At 39.6% G+C, this 23,951-nt stretch overlaps 1 protein-coding gene across 4 annotated transcripts in view; it reads left to right on the top strand.

Annotated features, from left to right (window-relative positions):
• The first annotated feature begins 7,165 nt into the window (after nucleotides 1-7,165).
• The window catches only part of LOC104639127 (uncharacterized), a 44,174-nt gene continuing 27,388 nt past the window's right edge, over nucleotides 7,166-23,951 (top strand). For 2 of the 4 annotated variants that reach the window (XM_075755418.1, XM_075755419.1), the window contains exons 1-14: nucleotides 7,166-7,277; nucleotides 10,803-10,860; nucleotides 11,531-11,674; nucleotides 12,659-12,805; nucleotides 13,965-14,087; nucleotides 14,758-14,925; nucleotides 15,303-15,488; nucleotides 16,658-16,780; nucleotides 16,982-17,095; nucleotides 18,780-19,101; nucleotides 19,465-19,574; nucleotides 19,964-20,081; nucleotides 20,808-20,899; nucleotides 21,777-21,927. In XM_075755418.1, the coding sequence (XP_075611533.1) occupies nucleotides 10,816-10,860; nucleotides 11,531-11,674; nucleotides 12,659-12,805; nucleotides 13,965-14,087; nucleotides 14,758-14,925; nucleotides 15,303-15,488; nucleotides 16,658-16,780; nucleotides 16,982-17,095; nucleotides 18,780-19,101; nucleotides 19,465-19,574; nucleotides 19,964-20,081; nucleotides 20,808-20,899; nucleotides 21,777-21,927 (1,843 nt within the window). In that variant the 5' untranslated portion in view covers nucleotides 7,166-7,277; nucleotides 10,803-10,815. Of the gene's footprint in view, nucleotides 7,278-10,802; nucleotides 10,861-11,530; nucleotides 11,675-12,599; nucleotides 12,806-13,964; nucleotides 14,088-14,208; nucleotides 14,368-14,757; nucleotides 14,926-15,302; nucleotides 15,489-16,657; nucleotides 16,781-16,981; nucleotides 17,096-18,779; nucleotides 19,102-19,464; nucleotides 19,575-19,963; nucleotides 20,082-20,807; nucleotides 20,900-21,776; nucleotides 21,928-23,951 lie in introns of those variants that run through there. The other 2 variants (XM_075755420.1, XM_075755421.1) reach the window with 2 other exon arrangements.

The raw sequence follows: 23,951 nt of genomic DNA, 5'->3' as shown, positions 1-23,951 counted from the left end.
CGTGGCGAGCGTGGTTATTTATCAACTGGATATATCTCTAGTTGTTTCCATGGGAGATGTGTCCGTGTTTCCCATCCGGAGACTCTCAACAAGTACAAGTGGACCTCTCTCTGCTTCTCCGGAGAAGGTTGCTCTACGTAAGTCAGTTTTGGCAGAGGGATGATTCGCTTTAGGGAGCTGTTTGACAGGACAAGGGGTGATGGTTTTACACTAAAAGAGGGTGGATTCAGACTAGATATGAGGAAGAGATGTTTTATGCTGAGGATGGTGAAATGCTGGAGCAGGTTGCCCAGAGAGGTGGTAGATGCCCCATCCCTGGAAACGTTCAAGGTCAGGTTGGATGGGGCTCTGAGCAACCTGATCTAGTTGAAGATGTCCCTGACCACTGCAAGGGGTTGGACTAGGTGACCTTCAAAGGTGCATTCCAACCCAAACCATGATGGGGCCTCCAACTGAGGAGAGTTAGTGGTCTTTCTCTAGGTGAGCTGACAGTGATTTGGGGCTGGGGGAAGCAGTGGAACACGTGGTCCCTAAGTCTCTTCTATTGAGAATTGTCTCGTCAGAGGTAGGAATATGCCACAATTTGGGGAAACGAAAGACCTCTCCCTGCTTGACTGCTTTAACACCTGAAGCGTGGCGTGTATCGTGCTTACTGTGACGGCTCGCAGAGCAATCCCGTCTGCAGTTTCCCACTATCGCATGTTTTTATTCTCCTACGTACTGATTAGATTTCTGTGTGGAAGTATGGGTTGTTTCTCCTCCTCCTCCCTTAGTCCTTAGCTTTAGCGAACTTCTAATATCTGTTCCAGGATGGAAAACAGTTACATATGATATTCCTCAACTTGTAAATGATCTCACTAGATACAGTTTGCTTGAAGTGTGTGGCCAAGTCAAACAGAAAGCATTTTAGTTCATATTTGTGAAGCCAGACAGCTGGAAACCAGTATTTTCCTCCCTCTCTCACAGACTAATTATGCTTTGAGCCTTTTGATGTGTGTTCTCAATCTAACGGGTACTAGTAATGGTGATTTGATGTTGCGCTAGAAAGAAGAAAACAGTCCTTGATTTCCCACTCTCGCGTCCTTCCATCTTTTTCTTTCCCGTCTGTTTAACAAAAGCAGACATCTAAGAGACAATAATTTCTGCACAGTGACTTTTTCCACTGATGCACCGTTTGTCAAGCTCTCGCTCGTTTCAGGTGAAAAAGGGGTGTTCAAGCGCTGACTCAATATGGTCAGGGGAAGGTTTGTGGCTGGGAAAGTGTCTCGTGTTAGACAAGCTGATAGAGCCCTTGTGCTAAAACCATTTTGGTTGCAGCATTTTTGCTCAACTGTATCATCCACGTCTGTCTTTAGGTGGCTGGCACTTTTAAACCTCTTTGCTTGCTGTATGGTCTGCACATGTAAAATATTTTTTTTTTGTAAGTGCAAAAAAGCAGCTCTGTATTTTGTCTGTCTGATAATAGTTTGAATGATCATTTTTAATATTTGCTTTCTGATAGCCTTGAATACTTTCTTGTCTAATCTATCATATTTCTCCTTCCTGTGTCTTCTAGAAGCAGCTTGAGCAAAGAGTCCTTGTGTTTTGCACTCTTGAAGGCCACTTCTTTTGTAAAGATCAACAGGAACGTTGTTTAATTCCTGTGGTGAGAATGCATGTAGCGAAGTAAGAGACTTTGCAGAGGCGACTGCTATGATAGCAAACAACTTTTAAAAAAATTGCCTAGATTTCAAGAGGGAAGCATCCCTTTTGTCCCTCTCCTGGGGGGTAGATTAGTTTTGTAGGCTGATTCTCATCTCCTGCCATTTACAAGCTAAATGGTGTGATGCGAGGTTTCATGTTTTGCTGTATACGTGCATCTCCTATGCCTGCGTGCTCTGGTTAGCGAGCTCTCTCCTGCAGAAAGAGCTGTCGAACGGCGACTGCTGCTTGAACGTTGGCGCTTCTCCCCCCTGGAGCCGTGTTACACCCCGATTTGATGGCCGACCCTCAAAGGTGGGTAACCAGAGGCCTCAACACCTGAAATCAAATACATTTAGTGATAGTAAGGCAATGTAGTACAGGGTGCCAGTGATCAATTCTGCGTACCAGCATCACATCCGTGCAAATAGTTGGGTTTGCTTTAGGTTTGCAGACACTTTAAAGACAGCTCCATCTTTGCTCTGAGCTGCAGAGCAAACGACCCTCATTAGGTTGTAACAAAATTTTCTGTAGCGGTAGTTGGTCATTTGTGTGTATAACCATGACGCAGTCTTGTGACTGTTCACTTTTGCATACGGCTTGATCCTTAAGTCGGTGATTTTTCACTCTGTGTAACAGCAGGGTTAAGGTGTACGATGGTTTATTGAGTCTCATTTAGATCTAATTATGGCACTGTTATCGGATGGACTGTAATTTAGCTCTTTTCCAGTGGTAACAGCTAATTACAAGGAACTGAAGGGCTGGTGGGAAGTCACAGAATCACAGGGTGGCTGAGGCTGGAGGGGACCTCTGGATGTATCTGGTCCAACCCCACTGCCCAAGCAGGGCCACCTGCAGCCGCTTGTCCAGAACCACGTCCAGGTGGCTTTTGAATATCTCCAAGGATGGAGACTCCACCACCTCTCTGGGCAACCTGTGCCAGTGCTCAGTCACCCTCACAGTGAAAAGTGTTTCCCGATGCTCGGAGGGAACCTCCCGTGTTTCGGTTTGTGCCTGTTGCCTCTGGTCCCGCCACTGAGCATCACTGAAAAGAGCCTGGCCCCATCCTTCTTGCACCCTCCCTTCAGGTAGTTATATACATTGACAAGGTCCTCCCTGAACCTTCTCTAGGATGGACAGTCCCAGCTCCCTCAGCTGTTCCTCATAGGAGAGATGCTCCAGTCCCTGCATCATCTTGGCAGCCCTTTGCCGGACTCTCTCCGGTGTGGCTGTGCCTCTCTCGTACTGGGGAGCCCGGAACGGGAGGCAGTACCCCGGGTGTGATCCCCCGGTGCTGAGCAGAGGGGAAGGATCACCTCCTCCCCCGACCTGCTGGCCACTATTGTCTGGGGCTGTTTTGTAATTATCTAAATGTTTGCTCTGTTCTGAATTAGTGCCATGACTAAACCCTCATCCTTAGCTATTTACCTTTGAGCATGCTTTTTTTTTGCCAGTACACATCATTTCTATACTAATCGCCATCTAATCATCAAAGAGTATTCTCCCCTGCATCTGCTTCTCAATAGTCATTGCTCTCATAATCGTTAGTCCCTTTTTTGGGGGGCACAAGTTCACAAAGGAGTTATTTTTCCCTAGAGGCATATGAAGGAGCTAGCAGATGGAAGCTGCAGTAGCAGCGTGTGCAGAAATTTGTTCTTGTGACCTGCCTTTGCCATTAATTCCTCCTTCAGTCCCTCATCCTGCTCTCTGCCTTCTGCGTGGTGGTGACTAGCTGTCTTTTGACTTGAACTTGGCCACGGAGAGCTTGGAAGCCCTGTGGTACTGGTGGAGAGGTGGGGCTGATGTACCTGGTTGGTAGAGGTTTTATTTTAGCGTTCTCTAGTTTTACCATCGCTCATCAAAGATAAGGTGGGATGTCTCCGTGCTGTTTCAGGATGCAGGAAATTGTGAAAAGAAGCAGATGCATGGGAAAAAACAGACAGGCAGAGCAAGCAATTTCCTCCCACTGCTTGTTGGAGCGAGAGGAATGAGGAGGCTGACCAGCGAGGAGCTTTTCTTTTCTAAAAAGGAGGAGGAATTGCTAAAATAATAAAGTAGTCCCAACACAGACCTGCACATTAAGTAACTCGCTATTGTGCTGAGATGTCTGGATACTGCTGTTACATAAATATTAAATGCATTTAATAACAGCAGTGTTCCTCTAGCTGGAAGAGAGTTTCGTGCGTCTGAATCTCTACGTGTGTCCGAGGGGCTTGAATCTCGCTGGTAAATAGAGTCAGTCCTAGGGTTGGCATCATAACAGGGAAGTTAGGCTGCAAGCTAGGCCTAAACATCCAAGCCAGCGTTATCTGTAAGATGCCAGTACGCGTTCGGGTAGAAACTAGTAGATGGTGCTTTCTGACTCGTTAACACAATGTTAATGTGGCACTGGCAGGGCCGTGATAACAGCATTCTGCATCGTAGAGAAGGAGAAGAGAGCAGCTGATTTGGCTGGGGAATCCCCGAAAGAATTAGATCGTCCTTTCCATTCCCATCTCTCCAAGAATAATTTATATATTGGGATAAAATAAAGACCTGCGGATGATATTGTCTTTATGTGTTTATATGCTGCATTGATTATTACAGTATGACAAATTATAGCATAGGAAAAACTGTTCTGGAGCCTGGAAAAGTGAAAGCTTAGAAACGCATTTGGTTTCTTCCACTTAAGTGGAATGAATAAAAAAAAAAATGTTTGGAGCAAAGTTTCAGAAAAGAAAGTTTTCTGAAATGAAAAATTCTAAAGAGTCAATTAAGATGATGATACAGGTGTAAATATGAAGCAAGAGAGACCTAAATACAGACCGTTCCCCCAGGCAACACTATTACGTACATCCCCATATACAAAAGCTGAAAATTCTGTAATTCTTGCTTCCTGCAAAGACTACAGGGCAGGCTCTACTCACAGAGAAATCTTTCTTGGCATGTAAGCCATCTATATTGAGGTCTCCTTGCGTATACCTTCTGCTGCTCTTGGTTTTACCTCGAAGCCCCAGATGTTTGTTTAGCTGTGGGTGAGGACGGCGGTGCTGTAACAACGGCCGTTAGCAGAACTTCAATATTGCAGATACAATGCAGAAAAATCTCTGCTCAGAAATGAAGTAGGAGGAAAAAGTACCTGAATATAGATGGACTTAATGTTTTGGGCTATCGCATCTGAACCCACCCTTCTGCCTATGAAAATCTCTACGTCTGAGCCAATGTTGGTTCTGTTTAAGTGGTTAGGAGTCTTGAGTTAGATGCTCCTGGGGTTCAGATCCCAGCACCATTCTGAATCCAGCTGAGTTACTCATGGCAGGCTACTGCTGTTCAGGAATAGTAACTTCACCGCTCCTCACTCCATAGGGTTGGTTTGATGCTTGGTGTAATTTAAAACAGCTACTTAGAGCACTTTGGTGGCACCTTAATTCCTGTTTCCTCCTTTCTGGCACCTATTCAGAGATGCTACTTTGGGGCAGGTTTGGAGAAAGACAAACAAGGCTATGGAGATACTGCAGGATGGGGCTAAAATCGTGCAGGTTACAGGTTCAGTAGGTGGAAGTTGTGGTCAGATGCACTCTGGTATTTGTTTTGGAGATCCCTGCAAACCTACATTGACTGAAGCAAGAAAGAGCGAAGCAAGACTGTCTGCCTTGTGCTCTGCTGCGCGGGTAAGGAGGACCAACTGGTGAGTCTCGTAACGACAATACTTAATGGCTTAAAAGTTTCCACTGCTTTTTAAGGATCCAAGTTTCCTTTGGCTTTCACTAAAATGCATGATATTTTTGAATCGCTAGCTAGCCCAACAGTGTCTTGAGGGTGCGACGCAGCGGGTTTTTCCCCATTTGTATGATTCCCAAAGCAGCCTTTATTCTCATGAGCGCTCCGTGCCGCGTTCAAGCCTGCAGTGCTGTAGCTCATTTCATGCTCATACTCCGATTTCCAGAGACGCTAATGTCTCCCAGAGAACTTCAGGCACCCATCATCACCAGCTGTCGTATTACTAAATGGTCGAGGCATGGATGAGAACACGCACAGCACAGTCTAATCGTTTAGCTTGCACCCGAAATAAATGAAGATAGGATCTGCAGTGTTGCACCAGGAAAACATTAAAGTGATTAAAATGACAACCGCATCTTGAAATCTAATCGCTTGTGAAGTCTGATGGGTTCCTTCCTTCCTGTTGCCAGTCATTTTAATGTTGCAGTCTCCTGTAAATTAAGGCTTATTCTCTGTTCCACGTACTGTAGGACGAACTGATGCTTGTCTGGGAAATGCTGGGGCTGTAGCTGGGCCATCGCAGGAGCCAGGGCGTACGAGATACTGCTAGAAAGCTGAGGTTCGCACGCAGAAAAAAATGACCATCTAAACTATTACAGAAGCTGCTGCTGTCAGACACAACGTACACCTTGCTTTTGTACCTAGGAATATGTTCTACCCCCTAAAAAAGCTGGAGCTGGTTTTCTTTTTTTCTGCTTAGAAAAAGGACTTTCAATCCATTCCTCTCCCTGAAAGCAAGATAAATACAACTACTGCTATGAAAATTCCCTTCTGTAACTATATAGCCACCAGTCTTTATAGTATGAAAGTGGTTTAACTTTGTTAATATAGATATTAGTTCACATTATACACTGTAGTGTATAATTCCAGGTAGTGGAATTTTACTGCAGACTTTGGTATTGTTCATGCTTAAGTGTAACAAACTAAAGGACGGCCCAGCCCTGGAACGAAGGACTTTTTGCTTCTTGGAAGCTTAGAGCTGTCTGTGAAGGGTAAAAGACACCCCTGAACGGCCAAGGTAATGCCAGCATCATGTGGTACCCCAACATTTGACGGGTATAAGAAGCCTGTGTAAAACCCCATTTGGGATGCCCCAGTTTGGCCGGGACACCTCACACACATTGAATATTTACTCTTGGATTGCTCAATGTTTCCTCCTAGCATCTCTCCTCGGTCGGCACGGGCCAGTTGCGAATTTTCGCGGCGCTGCGTGCACCTGTACCTTTACTGCCCGCGGAGACCTCCACTGCATTAAATTCCTTCTCTCTGCAACAGATTTATCACAAGGCTTCACTTTTTCCTAATGTTTAACTTCATCTTCCTCGCTGGAATTTACGTCCATCACGACCACAGCCACATACACACGGGAGATATTCTGGCCCTTTTTGCAGGGTCACCTTTCTCCCCGCTACGAATTCTGCATCGCTTTGGGAAAGTGCCACCAGCTCATTCAGCCCTTGATCAGCCTGTTCTCTTCCCCCGAATAATTACCTTTATCTCTTTTTTTTTTATTATTGTCTTGGAGGGGTCTTGGTTTTGGTTTGTTTGGGTTTTTTCCCCCCCTCGAGTGACATTTTTTTTCTGGTGTGATTTGCTCGGGGACCGGCGGGGGATCGCGGGGGGGGGGGGGGGGGGGGGGGGGGGGGGTGGCGAGGGAGCAGCGGGCGGACCGCGGGTCCTCCGCGCCGCTGGGGGGTGCTGGCGCCGCCGGGCGATGTCTCCCGCCGGGGCGTGGCGGATGCTGCGGGGGCCGCGCTGAGGAGGCGGCGGCGGCGGTGGTGACCGGCTGCGCTGCGCAGGGCCCGGCCCGGCCCGGCCGCCCCACCGGCATCCCGCAGGTGAGTGGGGCTGTAGGGGTTCGCCCCGTTGCGCTTTATTCCCTTCCCGCCGGCGGTAGGCTCTGCTGAGCCTCGGTGAGGGGCACCGCGACTGTCCGGGCCTGTCCCCGCCTTCCGGGGGGGGGGGGGGGCGACACGGCCGGATCCCCTTGGGCCGCTGGCAGAGCAGGCCGGGCCCGGGGAGGTGGGGCAGGGAGGGGGCGAGGCTCCCGGCCAGCCCGGTCTCTGCCGGGGCGGTTGTCCCTGCATCGTGTCCGCGTCTGAAGCGGACGGAAAGGTGTTCCCCGCCGTGGGGTTTGCTGTGCATAAGGCATTCATCGCGGGGAGCCCCGAAAACGGGGCGGGGGGGCAAGGCGGGTGTGTGTGGTGTGGTGCACCTCCAGTCAGAGGCTGCTGGTGGCTCCGCACTGCAGAAGCACCAGGCAGGGGGGACTGCAGCCGGCTGCTCCGATGGACATAGCTAATTCTCTGCACAGCACATGCACCTGCGCTTCACTGGGGGCTCGGCTGACCTTTTATTTATCCAGTGGTGCGCTGTTACAAAATAGCACTGCCCTTGTGTATTATTTTTAAGAGGAAAATGTGGTCAGTGTTACTAAGAAATAGTGTTTATAATAAACACATGTAGTAGCTATATATGTGTGCTGTTATATTAACTTTACAGAGTGCTTGCGGTTTGATTAACGCAGCTTCAGTGTTTGTGCTTCTTTGCTCTATGTCGTATGTTTGTGCAGTTTTTATCCAAGAGCTTTTAAGTCCTGGATGGCACAGATCATTTGAAAAGAAGTTTAGCTTATGCAGCAGAAGAACCAGTGTCTTGACAAGCCATCAAAGAAAGATAAAAGCAAAAATGTGCAGATAGAATAGGAAAAGAATTATAATAAATCCTTTTCTTTCAGTGTGCGTGGTTAAAGCACAAAATTGTTCTAGGAAATGGATTTAAAATAAAAAAAACACTTGAGTTTTTACATGACAATAGCTTATGCTATTGTCTGCTTTTCTGCTATAGTCTTGTAGAAGAGAAGGGAAGGAGGACTACCATTACCTTCCCTACTAGTAAGAGGAGCAGAGTTCTGCCTCAGTGTTTTCTTCCATTGTATTTCTGCAAGAGAAGGGAGAAGTTAGGTTTTTTTAGCTGGATTTGGCTGCAGCTGTGCTGGGACAACAGAATGGACGAGAATGAAGGCAAAGCTGCTAATGGGACTCTTTTTTTTTTTTCTTTTTCTTTTTTTTTTTTTTTTTTTGGTGGTAGTATCCCGTTGTGATAAGAGCCAAAGCCTCAGTAGTACTTTGAGCATCAGAAGAAACTCGTTCATAAAATTAAGTGAGCCTCTGTTGTATCTCATGGAGTTTGTGAAAGGCTTGAGTATCCTGCCTGTTCTTCAGTGAAGAAGCGATTAATGGAAACTAGCGTGTAGTGGATGACAGAGAATGGTTATCAGCACAGTAGAATATGCAAGATGAAGAGGAGGATGAGGTACTGGCAGTGATGAAGCAATGTGAAACCTTGAAAGTGAGGGTGAGCAGTTTGAACTTACAGGAGAAAGACATGTTATCTGTCACTGCGAAAACTTCAGAGAGGGTAGCTGGAGATAATTTGGACTCCCTGCTCATGCTTGATGCCTGATAGCGCTATGTCCAGGACATAGGCCACCCAGGGAAGGGAAATGCTGATAGAAAACTTAATTGAGTTGTGTTCAAATGTACTGCAAAGAGAAGGGATCAAGTTGAGTAGTCCAGCGTTCAGATTGGTGCTTCACCAGCTTCGGTGCTTTAACTTGCTGTCTGTACCCCAGAAGAAAAGCAAAAACCATTATTTGTTGACTTCATGCTGGGTAAGGAAAGTCTGTTCAGTTTTGTTTCCCAACTTGATTTGGAAAACTTGTCAATATTTAGTGTCCTGGATGTAAATAAAAATACATCAGAAAGTAACAGTTACAGTATTCAGATAGGAATGCTGTCATGTGAACTGAGTGAAAATGATTGCATCAGTCAGAGCTGGAAATGAGCTAAAATATTCATAAATTAAATACAAATGCACCTCCACGTGACATCTAGTGAGTCGTTTTGTCGTCTTTGCACCTGGGTAACCCATTTATGTATCTGGAAACGAGCTTTTCACTGAGAACAGGTTAGATGTTGCAGCTCTGGAGGAGTTATGAGAGAAGTTTTTTTACTTACAAGTTCTCTAATTCCCGTCCCCAAGCCCATGTCTCGTTTGTTGATTGTAGTGTTAGGAAATATTCTTAGCAGAATCCAGTTTGGCCTTGTAGATAATGTAGGCCATAGATTGTAGTCTGTGATTCTGGGTTTCAGCTTGGAAAAGCTAAACAGCTTTAAAAGCAGCCTCTGCAATCATTCTGCATACTTTTTAAGATAAGCTATGTGCTAATGTTTGTAATAAACTGCTTTCCAAATTAAGTACTTTAAGATAAGCTATGTGCTAATGTTTACTGTGAACTGTTTTCCAAATTCAGGACTGATCTTTGTGTGCATATTTCATAAGCTTGTAATACAGCTTAGAAAGGACAGATTATTTTCCTCTGGATGTCGCCAGTTGAGAGTGAAAATTACCGAACAGGTACAGCTGCTCTTTTCACTTCTTGCTGCTATTTGGAATATTATCCAGAGGCCGAGCAAGATATTTTAGTCTGCTCTTAAGATTATATCTCCAAGACACAATTTGGAATTTACTGCATGGGCTATTTCATAGACTTTGCCCATTTTTTTTCCTCAACCAAGTTTGTCATTATTATTCAGTAAAAGTCTTAACCTTTGAGCTGCCCTGAACCTACTCTGTCTTCAGGATTTTTCTTTTTAAAACCATCTTGTGGCCTATACTTGTATTTATTAAGAAGCTACAGCTTTCCATGATCAGAAACCGCAATTATGCATATGTTTAGTACTTTAGAAATTTGTGGTACTTGATCGTGAGCAAAAGAAGCAAGGAACGCTTGCTCTTCCTGGGGTTTCAGATGCAGGCATTTGATGTGCTGATCAGTGACCTCAAGGGTTGCAACACTCGTGGTATTTTTCAGATATGCAGCAGTCACACAGCAATTAATGCAGTTTGGTGTTCTTTAATGTTTTTAGTCTTTATGTATGGTTTTATAGAAATATGCATTGATACAATTCCTGTTGTATTGCAGTGGGAGGCAGGGTTTAAGGTCAGGTTAAATATTAGTAAACTATATGTGGTTTGTATCTTCTGTTTATATGTGGAAGAAGCAACTATGGTAAGTAAAGAGTAAATGCCATGAAGTCTTAAAGACTTCTTTGGATTATTTTTGATAGTATTGACACTTTACTGACTAGCAGTTTTTAGAAAAGGCACATTATATACATAATTTCATTATTTCTCAACAACTAGTAATGTGGTGCTGATCAGAAGTGTTGTCAGAGTTGAACAAATTAGTTTCAAGCATTTTTCAGTGAAATATGTAGAGAGAAGTACGAGTTAATTACAGTTATCTGAGAGGCAGTACTGATACTTACTGTGGTATTATTTCATTTATTTTTTCATAGCCATTGTGAAACTATGTGGAAATGGGGTAGTGGAGATGATTCTCCTTCCAAAACAGCAGTAAGTATTGAATTACTATTAAATAATATTTTCTGAAGAATTTCTGACTTAGAGAATCTTTAATTGGCAATATACTAATCGAATGTATTTGCTCTTTTGTAAATAAGTTGCTTGACTGGTTTTACCATGACTTAGTTTTAGGACTCTCAAAGTCAGCCTGAGTTCTTGTTTCCCATCTACTTAGTATTTAACCTCTCGTGCATAACACAGAGAGGCTCTATTCCTCTTCACTGTGTTATCTTCCTTTAACAAAACATCTGTAGGACTTACATAAACTTTATCTCAAGTGTATTTTTTGTGTATAGTATGTTCGATATCAATATTTTATTGCCACTAGCTTCAGTGATACTGCTACTGGTTGTTAACAATGCAAAACCAGTAAATGAGGAAATTCAGTTTTGGATACCTAGGATGCTTTGATTGTTTTGCTGTTATTTAAAACTAATATTCCTAAACCAGTTTCTAAGATTTATAATTTCATGTGTCTATTAAACTTGCTAAAACCAGTCTGGTATAGGTGCATATAGTATATGTATGTTTAAGTATTGCACTCTATTAAGATTTGCTGAATGTTTTAAAAAACCTCAAACAAACAACAACTGAGGACTTTTTGCTGAAGTGGTATTGTCTGCACCATTTTCTTTGTTCAAAGTATACTTAATGTCTGCAGGCCGCAGGCTCGCAAGATGCAAGAAGCATGTCGGTGACAGATTTGACTGAACAGCTGACAAGCACTGAACAGCTGGTAACACAGCTAAAGGAGCTTGTCAGGGAGAAGGATGCCGAGCTTCGAAATAAAGATCTTCAGTTAAAGGTACTGTGCGTGTGTTCTTGTCAAAAAGATTTTTAAAAAACCCCTTCAGTCTTGTTTCATGAGCTGTTTTCATAGGTACAGGCTTATATTCAGTTACAGCAACTCTAGGAACACAGGAAGCGTTGGTCACAATTAGCTGTTTCGGTTCCTGGACCTTACCGGTTTTTTTGCCAGTGTTTTTCTGTTCTGGGTTTGCATATTACACAACCAACGGGAGTTCCCTGCATGAGCAGATGTGCTTAATAGTTGCAAGGGACAGGCTGACTTTCTGAGCGCTAGAGGTGCACGGTCGTGCGAGGCTAAATGTGGGGACAAACACATCCAAATTATTGCTGGTCATTTAGCGAGATGCCTGCTTACCTCAAACTGAATTTCTGTAGGTAACTTTTTATTTCTCCTTCCACTATCTGTGTCTTTTTGTTGTATAATGATCTTACTATTAATGCTACCATATGCTATCCTTTGCTTTTGACTGGCATTAGGAAAGATGGAACTAGAAAGAATTTATATCTAATATCCTGAAGACTTTTGAGGGTTTGTTATTCTTACTCTGTTGGGTTTTTTTAAACAGTCATAAGATTGCTCTGTTCCTGCAAGAGACTGTTTTTACACTTTTAAAAAATGTTGTCTGTGGACACTAACTGCCAAGTGTTAAAATATTGAATTTTCTAGAACTCGTTGTAAATTAAGTTGTCTTTTTAAACAAAATGAAATCAAACCAAGCCCTGAATTTGTATTGCTGTCAAAAACTAGGAATATTTCTAACATCAAAATGCCCTGGATTATATACAATAGTAACAAAAAAGTTTAAATAATAAAAGGAATGTCAGCTGTTGTTATGTCTCTTCAGAGGAAAGATTTTTTTTTTTTTTTGGTAATCACTTTAGATTTCTCCCTCTCTTTTTTTTTTTTTTTTTAATGGAAGAATTGAAGGATGCAGTTGTTCATGTAGCTAATTTAGTCCTTCATGACTGATGTTTGTAGGAGGAGAAGGAATCTGCTGATGCCAAACTTTCCAAGTTGAAGCTGCAAAACAAAGCCAAGGTTGCATCATTAACCTCACAATTGGAAGAACTTAAGAAACAGTTATCAGCATCAGGAGGCTTAGAGGCAAAAGCAGAACAAAAAAAGGTAATTGTCCTTACATTTTAAAGCAGGCGTAAGTAAGGCTGTAGACAGTTTTATATACTGGAGTCAAAATTGGAACTGAAGTTCAGATTTTGAGCTGAGTGAGATTAGGATCAAGATAGACTGTGCAGGTGCTGTCACTCCAGCTGTGTATTTCTATTTAATTCTTCTTTTATCTTTCTATAGAAATGTAGAAAATTGTACATTCCTTTTAAATTGTTTATTAAACGATTTCTTAGCAATCATCATTTTATTAACAGCTCAAAATTTTAACACGTGTGAATCAAGAACTTAAGTTTCTAAGAAGAAATGAAAACAAAACCTAATTTGTAATTTTAATGTCCAAGATGAAAATGGAAATATAAAAATGTTCTTGGTAGCAAAATGTAAATCAAGTGTAGGAATTTCTCGTTTAAGTGACCCGTGTTTTACTGTTAACAAAGATTCTCAGATTTGTTTGTAGTAGCTCAGTTGTGCGAGTAGATGTGTATTTCTTCAAAATAGCGTATTTTGACTTCATACAGCTTCTAAAATAACTTCAGTGAGGCTTTAATATTTCTAGGGCATTTGTTTTTTAAAACTGTGCTGAAAGGGAACAGAAACAGATCAGTTTGAAGTCCTGAGGTGTCCTCAAAGACACGCCGTAGCTAATTATTTATGCTTCTGATCTATTTTGCTAGTAAAGCATATTCTCTAGCAATTGCACTTGATTTCTTTTGTAATGGCAAATAATTTCTATAAGCCAGTAGTCATGCCTACTGAAATTCTGATTGGAAACATTACGCTTAGGAGCAGTTTGATTTACACTTCCCCCCCCCCCCCCCCAATAGTCCGTTTTTCCCTTCTGAGTTATATGGACTATGTTTGCCAGATTTACATGGGTTACAATTGCCAGAGGAAATGAATGCCTTTATTACACATTCCACTCCACTTTGCAGCAATAATTATCATTAATAATTTCAATACAAAGATTTTTACAAGCTTGATAGAAATTCTGTGCCTGCTTTGTGTAGCTTCTACGTGGAATATGTGGTATGTGAGAGAACTGAAACACAAACCATGACTAAAGTCTGCTTTTTCTCACCAGTGTTATCTGAATAGGTAGAGGTATGGAAGTCAGGTGTTACCTGTTTATGGAATGCAGAACTCCCTGTTTTTGCAGGCATCAAAAGATGGTGACCAGGAAAATGCTGCGGCAAATCGTGGGAAAATATTGGTGCTGAGAAGGAGAATTGAGGAACTAGAATCCCAGATCGCACAAAAAAATGAAGAGTTACAAAAAAAGGTGGTGGTTTTTTGTATGATGCCAAATGCGTGGCTTTTCACATTTGTGGTATAGGATTGTGTGTAAATATACTTATTTAAATATATTTATGTATTTAATTACATGTTACATTACTAAACAGATAATCTGAGAGTTTTCTGTTGAGTAGACAGAGAAGTTTATATGCTACAACCTGCCTGAGCAAACCCAGCGAGAATTCTGTCACTGTGTCTTCAGTGAGCAGTAAATCCTTAAGCATGTTTTTGTAGTTGTTTGGAAATGAATGCAATAGGATGCACAAGTATGAACTTTGTGGGTTAATGTTATATTTACATTTTGTATTTTGGACAAAAATGCCGTTTTGCTTCAATTTTTCTTGTTGCAAAAATAAGTCATAACAGGAAGAAATGTAGGCAAGGAATGATTGTGTGTTACGGTTTGTAGCTGTTCTGTGCAGTGATGTGTTTTGTGGATGTGACTGTTCACTGTGGAAAGTGGCAGGAATGTGAATGCTGCAGAATTTCAGAGAAAGGTGCCGTAATTAAACATTACACTTTAAATTTAAACAGGTTATAAATTTGATTGTAATTTTTTCAGTACCCTAATACAGGCAACAAGGAAATAATGCAAACTATTCTGTACTGTAGATGGTTGAAGTATAGATTACAAGCAATACTGTCTTCATTTCCAGAGTGTTGAACTGGAGGCCCAGCAGTGTCGTGGGGCTGAAATGGATGCCATGCTGGCAGAGAAAGAAAAGAAGTTAGCTGAAAGAGATGCTTATATCATCGATTTACAAATAGCGTGTGGATCAAGTGCTGTGGCCAGTGAAATGCTCTTGCCCAATGAAGATTTGAAGGTATATTAGCAGCTCAAATATAAAATCTCCATAGAGGTTTCAAGGAATCAACAAATTCTGATGCGTTATACAGTGGATCCTTCTCTGAAGCACAAATCCTCTGCAGTTATTCATGTGAATAAAAATTCTTTACTGGTTATTTTCATTTATGTTAGTAGATTTATATTTATTTACTTCTTTTGTTGGTACCATTTATACTTATTAGTATCGACTTCAGAATCCGCTGACAAATTTCATTCAAATTAAGACCAAACCTGAATTTTGAGTTTAATGTTGCTTTAACTGAGGGAGGGGCTAGGAGATGGCTTCATGATGGTTTCTTGATCTTTTTTCTGGGTCCATTCTTCTAATTATCTTTTGTGATTTGCATTCTGAAGAATCAGCTGGCTGTTAAAGAGTCATCGCTACAAAGCATGCAGATTCTAGTTCAGAACCTTACCAAAAAAGTTGGAGACAGTGAAGAAAAATGTAGCTTGTTCCAGGAACAGATTGAGAGTCTTAAAAGTATTCAGAGCAAGGAAAGAGAGCATTTCCAAGGAAAAGAAGCTACATATATGGAAAATGTAAGTAAACACACTGTAAAAATACTTGCATTGTTTGGTGGAAGAAGTTGGATCTTAGCTGTGGTGTTTCTATGTCAATAGGTAAGAAATGCCATTTTAAATTTTGGATGATTCTTGAGTAAAGATCTATGTGGTGGTCAGATGAAATATAGCTGAAAAATAGCTGAAGAAGTTTGGTATACTTAATGGGAAACTTTTCTAGAAGTTAGCAGCTGATTAACAGGCCAAGACAAAAAACAGCAACAACTTCTTAAATAATACTTGGGGGGGAAAAAAGAAAGAAAAAGCAACAAAGCAGAACTAGGGAGCATGTTAGCTGTTCCTTGATATTACCAGGCTCTTCCAGCTCCTCTGGAAGCTAAATTCCAAATTTTAATGTGATGTGCCTTGCCCCTCAGTGTTTTGAGTTCTACCATGTATGAAACTATTCATCTCAGTATTTCCCACATCATATGTTATCTAAGTGTATTTTATTTGTGGCAAAAGTAGCACTGTTGATCCTGAAAATGACTGTACCTGTTCAGTAGCACACAGGGAGTTAGTTTTGATACAGGAAAGAAAGAAAGAAACCAGATAGTTGAGACTGTAAAAGCCATTTTGGTGATTACAGTGTCGTCACTCAAATATAAATCTTGGTAGGTCTTTATGTGAATTTATTCAAAATAACATTAGCAAGATTCCAAATATTATATCCAGTTCTTATAAACATTGTAAGATAGCTAACAAAGACATGTTATAAGTAGAATACAAGTTTTTGAGGAGGCGGCAGCTAGGTTTCAAAGCTGCCATTTGGACTTAATTCATAGACACTTGTTAGAGATGAACATGATCAGTCTAATCTTTTAGAAGTTGGAAGTCTCAGAACAATGGCATCCAAAAAAGAAAGGTGAAGGTCTGTGATATTAAACAAAAATGAATGGTACCGTGCTTCTCATTTAAAGTATGTTATTGTGGAATGAAGAGAAATTTCATGTAAGTTGGATGTTTATCTGCATGCACCACTGACATCATTAATCACTGACTGATTACTATATTTGCTGTTAAGTGGAAACAGGATTGAGACGTAAGATAGAATACATTGTCTTGCTGTACCTTCAGTTAGAGAATTCATTGTACCTTTTCTATACCTTTGTGAGCTGGTTTCATATTTCCTTTCTATGTGGTTTTAGGTACGTGTGTTTCAAAATATTATCCAGGAAAAGGAAAAGGAACTGGAAGCGCAGAGAGAAAAGCATGAGCAGGAGCTCTTTAAATTAGCTGCTAAATCTGATGCGAGTGCTGACCTAGAACAGGTATGCTGCTTTGGAAACTTAATAGCTTGCTTTGATTTAGTTAGCCATGGGAATTTGGAATCATGTAATTACTAACCTCTGCAGCACAGTTCAGATATCTGGTTGGGAAAATAAAGATGAGTCTTTTTCTTTCTCTTCTGAAAGTTTTAACTCCTTTATTGATTGGTTGGTTTTTTGTTTTGGTTTTTTTTTTTTTCCTAGCTATTAAAGGCCTTGAAACAGAAGCTCCATGAAAAGGAAGAAGTCATGTTGGGAAGGACACAGGTGATAGATGTCTTGCAAAAAGAACTGGATGCCAAGGACCAACAATTGAAAGTAAGAAATAGCATATGTGCACAACTAAACTCATCAGGTCAATTACAAGTTCAAAAATTTGTTTGGTTGTGCACAAAAGATAGTTTTGAGTAAAATATTTAGGCAATTCTTTGGGAGGCTTTGACACATGCTAATAATGCAATTGTAGCTGTGCAAATAAATAATAATTCCAGTTAGGAGGTTAACTTAAAAGAGAGGTAAAGCTCTTACGATAGAAAACTGTCAACTCTCACCCATTGTTTGTCTTGATTCATTTTGGGAACTTGTGAAGTAGGGAAGACTTTTTGCTGTCAAAAGATTCCAGCTTCTAGTTAGACTGCAGTGAGCCCCAAAACCGAGACTTTTTTTTTTCTCCGCAAAGAGAGTTTTGCTAATAGTGTGCCTTTCCTTTTGCTGTATTTCTACTGATTGCAAACCCAATACCTAATCGAGGTTCTTTGTGTTTAAGTACCTAGCATGAACTTTGATTACAGTCTGAGTGCTGCTCCTTCAGTTCAGCAATGTAGAAAAACGATGTTGCAGTCTCTCACACTCTTGGGATTCTTTGCTGAAACAGACACGTTATCTCCATTCTGGGGTGCCAGGTCCAGCATTTTAGCGATACTATTTCCAACAACTTTTCTACTTACCAAGAGGGCTGCCAGAATCAGAATCTTACTAGAAATGGTTTCAACTGTGCACCCATGTAGATGTCCTGCTCAGGTACTTAAGATCCATAGTAGTTTAAGCCTGTTTCGTTTCTCCTTCCCATTGGTAATGCCTCCTGCTTTATGCAGGGTTTTGTTGTGTTTTGGGTGGGTTGGGTTTTTTTTGTGTTAGATGCATCTTCCTACACTGGTGCTCTGCGAGAACTGATGGTACCTGGTGCTAGCGCGTTGAGGGGACAGAAATGCACACCTTGAGCATCAGGAGAAAGTCTGACTATGGCAACATGAACTTAAAGCACTTTAAACTGTAGTGGAATCTCAGCTTTAGTATTAAAATAACAGGAAGCCTTGCTTTATTTACATAAGCAATTTTAAACATATTTTGGAAGTGTTCCCTCTGTTCTGCCAGCTTTACTTGGACAGTTTATATTCCTAGGTTTATGTATCATGAACGTAGTTTTTTGAACAGCAGGTCTAATGTGAGTGGACTGCTCTGTTACAGTGATCTGTAATCTTATTTTAATACATAAAGAGGTAAAAAATGAATGTAAAGGCACTAAAAGTAGAATAAGCACTAACAGAAAACCAGTTAGCAACAAAATATTGTAAAGAACAAGTAGATCAATTGCCAACTTAAATTTTAATAGATGTAGGAGACACCACCTGGGTGACATTGTAGTGAGCAGTCTTAATCTTTGGGATTGCTGTTAGAGATCTGCTTCTGGTTTGTTTGGTGTGGGTTTTTTTTTGGTTTTGGTTTTTTTTACATTCTTTTTTATTTCATTTTCACCTATGGGGGAGGTTGCATGTAGTTTTCACTCAAAAAGTGATGTCGTTTTGCTCAAGTCCCTGCTTCAGTCTTGGAAAGTCAGAGCTGAGTAGCTTTTGTAGTAGAGCCAGGTTACCAACAGTAGCACTGATTTCTGATTATAATGTGGAGAACTATGTAGGAATACAGATACTATATTTGACAGTGATACTGAAAATATAAAGTGTGGTTTGTTTTTTTTGTTTGTTTTTTTTTTCTCCCCCCCCAGGAGAATAATGAAAACCTGAAACGTCTTCTGTCTGAAAAAGAAAACCTCCAGTCTAAACTGGATGCTGAGAAACATGTAATGAGAGCCCAGTTAAGAGACATGATGGAGAAACATGAGCTTGAAATGACAAAAGTTAGGGAGAAATACAATGCTGAACTGCATGAAATTCAAGAGAAACATGAAACCGAGCTGCAAGAGAAAGATCAGGCCCTGTTTCAGCTTAAGAAACAAGTGGCAGAGTTAAGTAGTAGTGGACAGACTAACTCAAAAGAAGTTAGAGATCTGGAGTCTATAGCCAGAGAGAAGGTGGAAGACTTAGAAGGTAACCTGTTTAAACACTTGTGACACATGAAAGGTTCCTTTGCCCCATACTGTTATGTATTGTATGCCGATTTCATACCTCTTGCGAGTAGAAGTACATTAAATTTGGTGGAAGAGTTATTGCCGCACTAATTAAAAAGTATCTATGATCAAATACTATAAGAACGAAGGTTATAGGAATACCAAGGTAATCACGTGAACTATACATTTCTCACTACATTTCTTATTGTTATGTTTTTCTGTAAATTATGCAAGTTGTCTTGCATAAGTGTCTAACTTCCAATTGCTAAAGGAATTAAAACATTGGTCTTGTATTAATAATCTTTCTATGGTTTTAAATAATTTTTTATGTCTTGTTTCTTAGTACAAGTGAAAATGAAAATGGAAGAGGCCAGCAAATCTGAAGCAAAGTTTCTGAAAATGAAGGCTTGGTCTAAATCAAGAATCAAGCAACTGGAGGATGAACTAAAAAATGTATGTGCAACATTATGCTTAATATTCCATGCCAGTTTTAAACTACTGTGCTTGGAGATTTGACTGAAAAAAGTAAAATATGGGGTAAATAGAATATTAAAATAATTTACTCAAAATATCTTTATATATGAATTAATGCATAAAAATTGAATGGACATAAAATGTTGATACAGGATGAAGTTTCAACAAAATAAAGTACAAACTGGTGTTACCAGCATTCAGGAGTAAATTTGTTAGACATTAGCTAATTTATTGCACTTTCAAGTATTAGAAAAACAGCTTTTCTAAATATTACTATAAAATCAGAAAAAAAAAAAAGTTGCATTGACTTTGCTGTGTTTCCAGTGTTTAATTGCATTTGAAAAACCCATGTCTATTTTCTCTTTTAGTTTTCATCAAAGAATAGTGATGTATCTGCCTTAAACAATCGTGTCTCAGAATTAGAAATTGAAAATGAAGAACTACAGTCAAAACTGCAATCGTTACATGAAATCAGAACTCAAAATGGTAAAAAAAAATATGTTTTTCTCTTGCAGATGATTCAAAGAGACAAAGATAAACGAACTTTTTCATTTTCAAAATGTATCTTTTTAAAAAAAACAGATTCTGAAGTAACTTCTTGCAACTTTGAACAATAGCTTACAGTATTTAAGTCAGAGTTACGGCTCAGCCTTTCTTTCCCAAAATCTACCTATGCATAATTCTTGTTGCATTTTAGGCTTAGGCAGAATATGTATAAACTTTTCCAGGAAGTGGAAGAGGCATCTTCTTAAGAGGGAAAATGAGAAGAAACATATTTGGAAGATTTATCAGAGTACACAGAATAAACTTTTGAGAGCAGTGAGTTTCAAGTAAATTAAGAGTTATCTCAAATATCTTTCTTTTATAGGGATTTGAGAGAGAATTTTTGCTTAAAACCTCAGATAGTTTAAAGTAGAGCTCTGTGAGAAGTTTTTCTGCTTCACCTTGTGTTATTTTCTCTGACATTCTTTCTGTAAATGGAAAACTGTAGGATTTTCAGTTCATTAGTCTAAATTGTTAGCAGTTTATATTTAATCAATATTTAATAATCAAGAAGTCAGTTTCATGGGTAGATGGACAATACAGCCCAATAGAGGTCTTTCACTGAAGTGACTTACCTGAATTTTCATTTTGAATCTTTCTTTTAATTTTTTAATTGATCTTCCTATTAGTTTTGGGTCCTAATGAACCAAATTTATTGTGTTTTTGTAGAAGAATTGCTGACTAAGCTGGAAGTCTATGAAGAGCAGCAAAGGAAGTTGCAAGCTGATCTTGACCAAGTTACAAAGAGGGCAGCTTCACAGGTTAACTTTAAAATGGATTTGTATGAGTTACTGATTAACTCAGTGCTAATTAGACTTTTAAAAGTGTGTTATCTGGATTTTGGAGCTGAAAATTAATTTAGTGATATATGGAGTTGTCAGTGTCAGTAGCTGTTCAGTTGGATAACAAGCTGGACAGGTTTTGAATTACTTAAAAAGATTGATTTCTACTTACTTTTCCATGTACCTTAAATCACATTTTTCTAAACAGTTTACTCTTTATTTAGCTACATTTATCATGCGTCAGCAAAGTGTCATCGAGTGTCTTTTGTCTACAATATGGTTAGGTTTCAGAAGGAAAAAATAGCTGTAACCTTGACAAATATACAGGGCTAGATAAGAAAATGAGAAGACTCAGAGAACATTGCTAAAGGGCTTGAGATGGATTAACAGTGTACATTAATCATGGTAACTTTGTGCAGCCCTGGCAGCAGAGCCAGTTTGAAACAGTTAATTGTATTTTGCTAAAAAAGAGTAATTTTTTCCAGATTTTGTGGAGAATTTTTTTTTTTGTAAAATCTTAAAATGTCTTTTAGTTTGATGGAAAGGCAGAAACATTTTTATTCTATTCATGGGGAAAAAAATGTGACAGAGATTTGTTATCCCATGTAAAGACAGTTGAATATTGTTTTACTTTGAAACATTGCCAAGATGAAAATGCGCAACAAAAATATTTTGATTAAAAAGGCCATTTTTTTTGTTTAAAAATGTTTCAGATTAAAAGTGCAACTAGCAGTAGCATTTTTTATATTTTATGAAGTGGTGAGGCTTGGTCGGAATGGTTTGCCAACTTAAAATGTTATTTACATTTGCAGTGGGATTTGGTAAATATATTTTCACGTGCAATTTCTTTTGTTAGGCCAGCGAATCAGGTAGTGTGGATGAATTGCAGAGTCAGCTTTTGGAGTGGCAAGAAAATGTACCAGAGTCAGAGGAGTCCCACGATCAAGTCAGAGAAGAGAAATCTGCTATGGCCTTGAGAATGGCTCAGATTGAGGAGGAGAGAGAAGGTGAATTGTTTCATTTACGATAAAATTATCATATTTATACATTATATATATATGTAATAGCACACCACCATGACTCACTTCTGTAGTCATAAGATTTGTATAGCGAGTGAAATTGCTTAAATTTGCAATTTCTACTTTTTCCTGTTTTCATGAAGCTGCTTTTCATACATTCTTTTTTTTTTTTTTGGTATCATTTTTATGACTAGATGTGCTTGTTCTGTTTGCCATCTGAGTTGCTGCTCTGTAAGACTGCTTGAGTTTACTTCAAAAGCTTATTGTCTGCGTATGAATGATCAATGATCAAAAGTTCACCATTGAAATATTAAAGCTACCTGCCTCAAACAAGCAGTGAAGGTGTGGGGAAACTATAGTGTTGGTTAGAATTTGATGAATGAAGGTGGTGCTTTAGTAAAATATACCTGAGACAGAGTTTCTCTTTAAATATAATTAGTGAGAAACCTTTCTTGGAATATTTAGTAGTCTTAGTAAGTGTCACTTGTATAGGTCAGCTGAATAACATTAACTGGCAATCATTTGGAGCTAGTTAAAAAGATTAAACTACCTACAGAAAATAACATTTCAAGTAATCTCAGCTGGTTAAGTTTACTGGTTTTTTCCATGCCATCTAGTACATTATTATAATTTTTGTTCTGTTAGTTAACCGTGTGGCGATTAATGGCAAATTTTCATGTGCACAACCTACCATCATAATTAATCCAGTTAGTTAACTTGAGCCTTCTCTTTTTAATCTGCGATAGAATTACTTTTCATTTACACGATCAATTTGGAAGTTCAGTATGTAAGCGTAGAAATGTTTGAAAGATCACGTCTCTTCTTTTTGAGCAATTTACGCATGTAATGCTTGGGAATTGAAAGACAGTAATATTCCCTTCATTAAAACTACCTGTTATCTCATCTGTGGTAACTACAGATCCACATGCAATATTAATAACAGTTATAAAATTTCATCTGCGTCAGTCTGTTTAATTTTGCTTTTTTTTTTTTCCCCTTGGGATAAGCATGACCTTTCTGTTTCTTTTTTCCTGCCGTTACACCTGATGAGCACTCAGCGTCCCTTCCCCCTCCACTCCTACCCTACACTGCGATTTGGTCAGCCAGTGAGAACATAGTTTCCCATCAGTTTTGTGCATGCAGGTTCCTGCAGCAATGGCAACTTGTAATGTACTGTTGCTGATTTCTTCTGTTGTTGCTGCTTTTGAGGAAATTGTCAACAGTACCTTAGAAGATTTGCCGTTGATAGTATGTGGTGTCTAGCAATACCTGTAACAAATGCTGGTTTTAACTTGATTTTTTTTTTCTGCATTGCAGTACCTGTTTCTTCATTTATATTAACCAAAACATCTTTCTTCATTTTTCTTTCTAGTAACAGCTGACTCCATATTTATGTTGTAATCTTATCTAGAGAAAAGTGCTGCAAGTGGTTGTCACTAAGTAAGAATCAAATTCATTTAAATATTCTTAGTGGTACTCCAAATTCAGTAGTATTCTTTCAAAAAACCCCACAAGTATATTCAATCCCATAAATTGCAGAACTTTTGCATATATTGATATTAGCTACCAGTATTTTAAGCAATATATAAACCCACTACTCATTCTGTCATAGTCTATGGCAATTTTTTATACGTGGCAGTTGTCTCTCTTGAGTTGAAGATGTGGAGATCCGCAAAAGCATGGAGTTACTGATTACATTTATAGACTCGGGCTTGTTTCCTCTGCAAACCAGTAAAGATTGTGATATTTAGTGTGAATAGTGATGCAAGGAAATAGAAACACATCATTAATTAATTTAAATGCAGCGTGTATCTGAAGAAAAGTATTCTGGGAAGTTTTTCAGTTTTATATTAGACATAATTGCAAATGAAAAGCTGCCTAAGCTGCTGTAAAACATTAGAAAATGTATTTACTTACTAATCGTTGTTAAAGCAATGCTGAATTTAACTGAAAGTGTTTTAACACTTGCCTAAGTGTTCTAAATCATTCTAAAGCTCTGATTTCTATACTTT

Source organism: Balearica regulorum, chromosome 5, assembly GCF_011004875.1.
Source record: "Balearica regulorum gibbericeps isolate bBalReg1 chromosome 5, bBalReg1.pri, whole genome shotgun sequence".
NCBI lineage: Eukaryota > Metazoa > Chordata > Aves > Gruiformes > Gruidae > Balearica > Balearica regulorum.
This window is presented reverse-complemented; position numbering and strand designations above follow the sequence as displayed.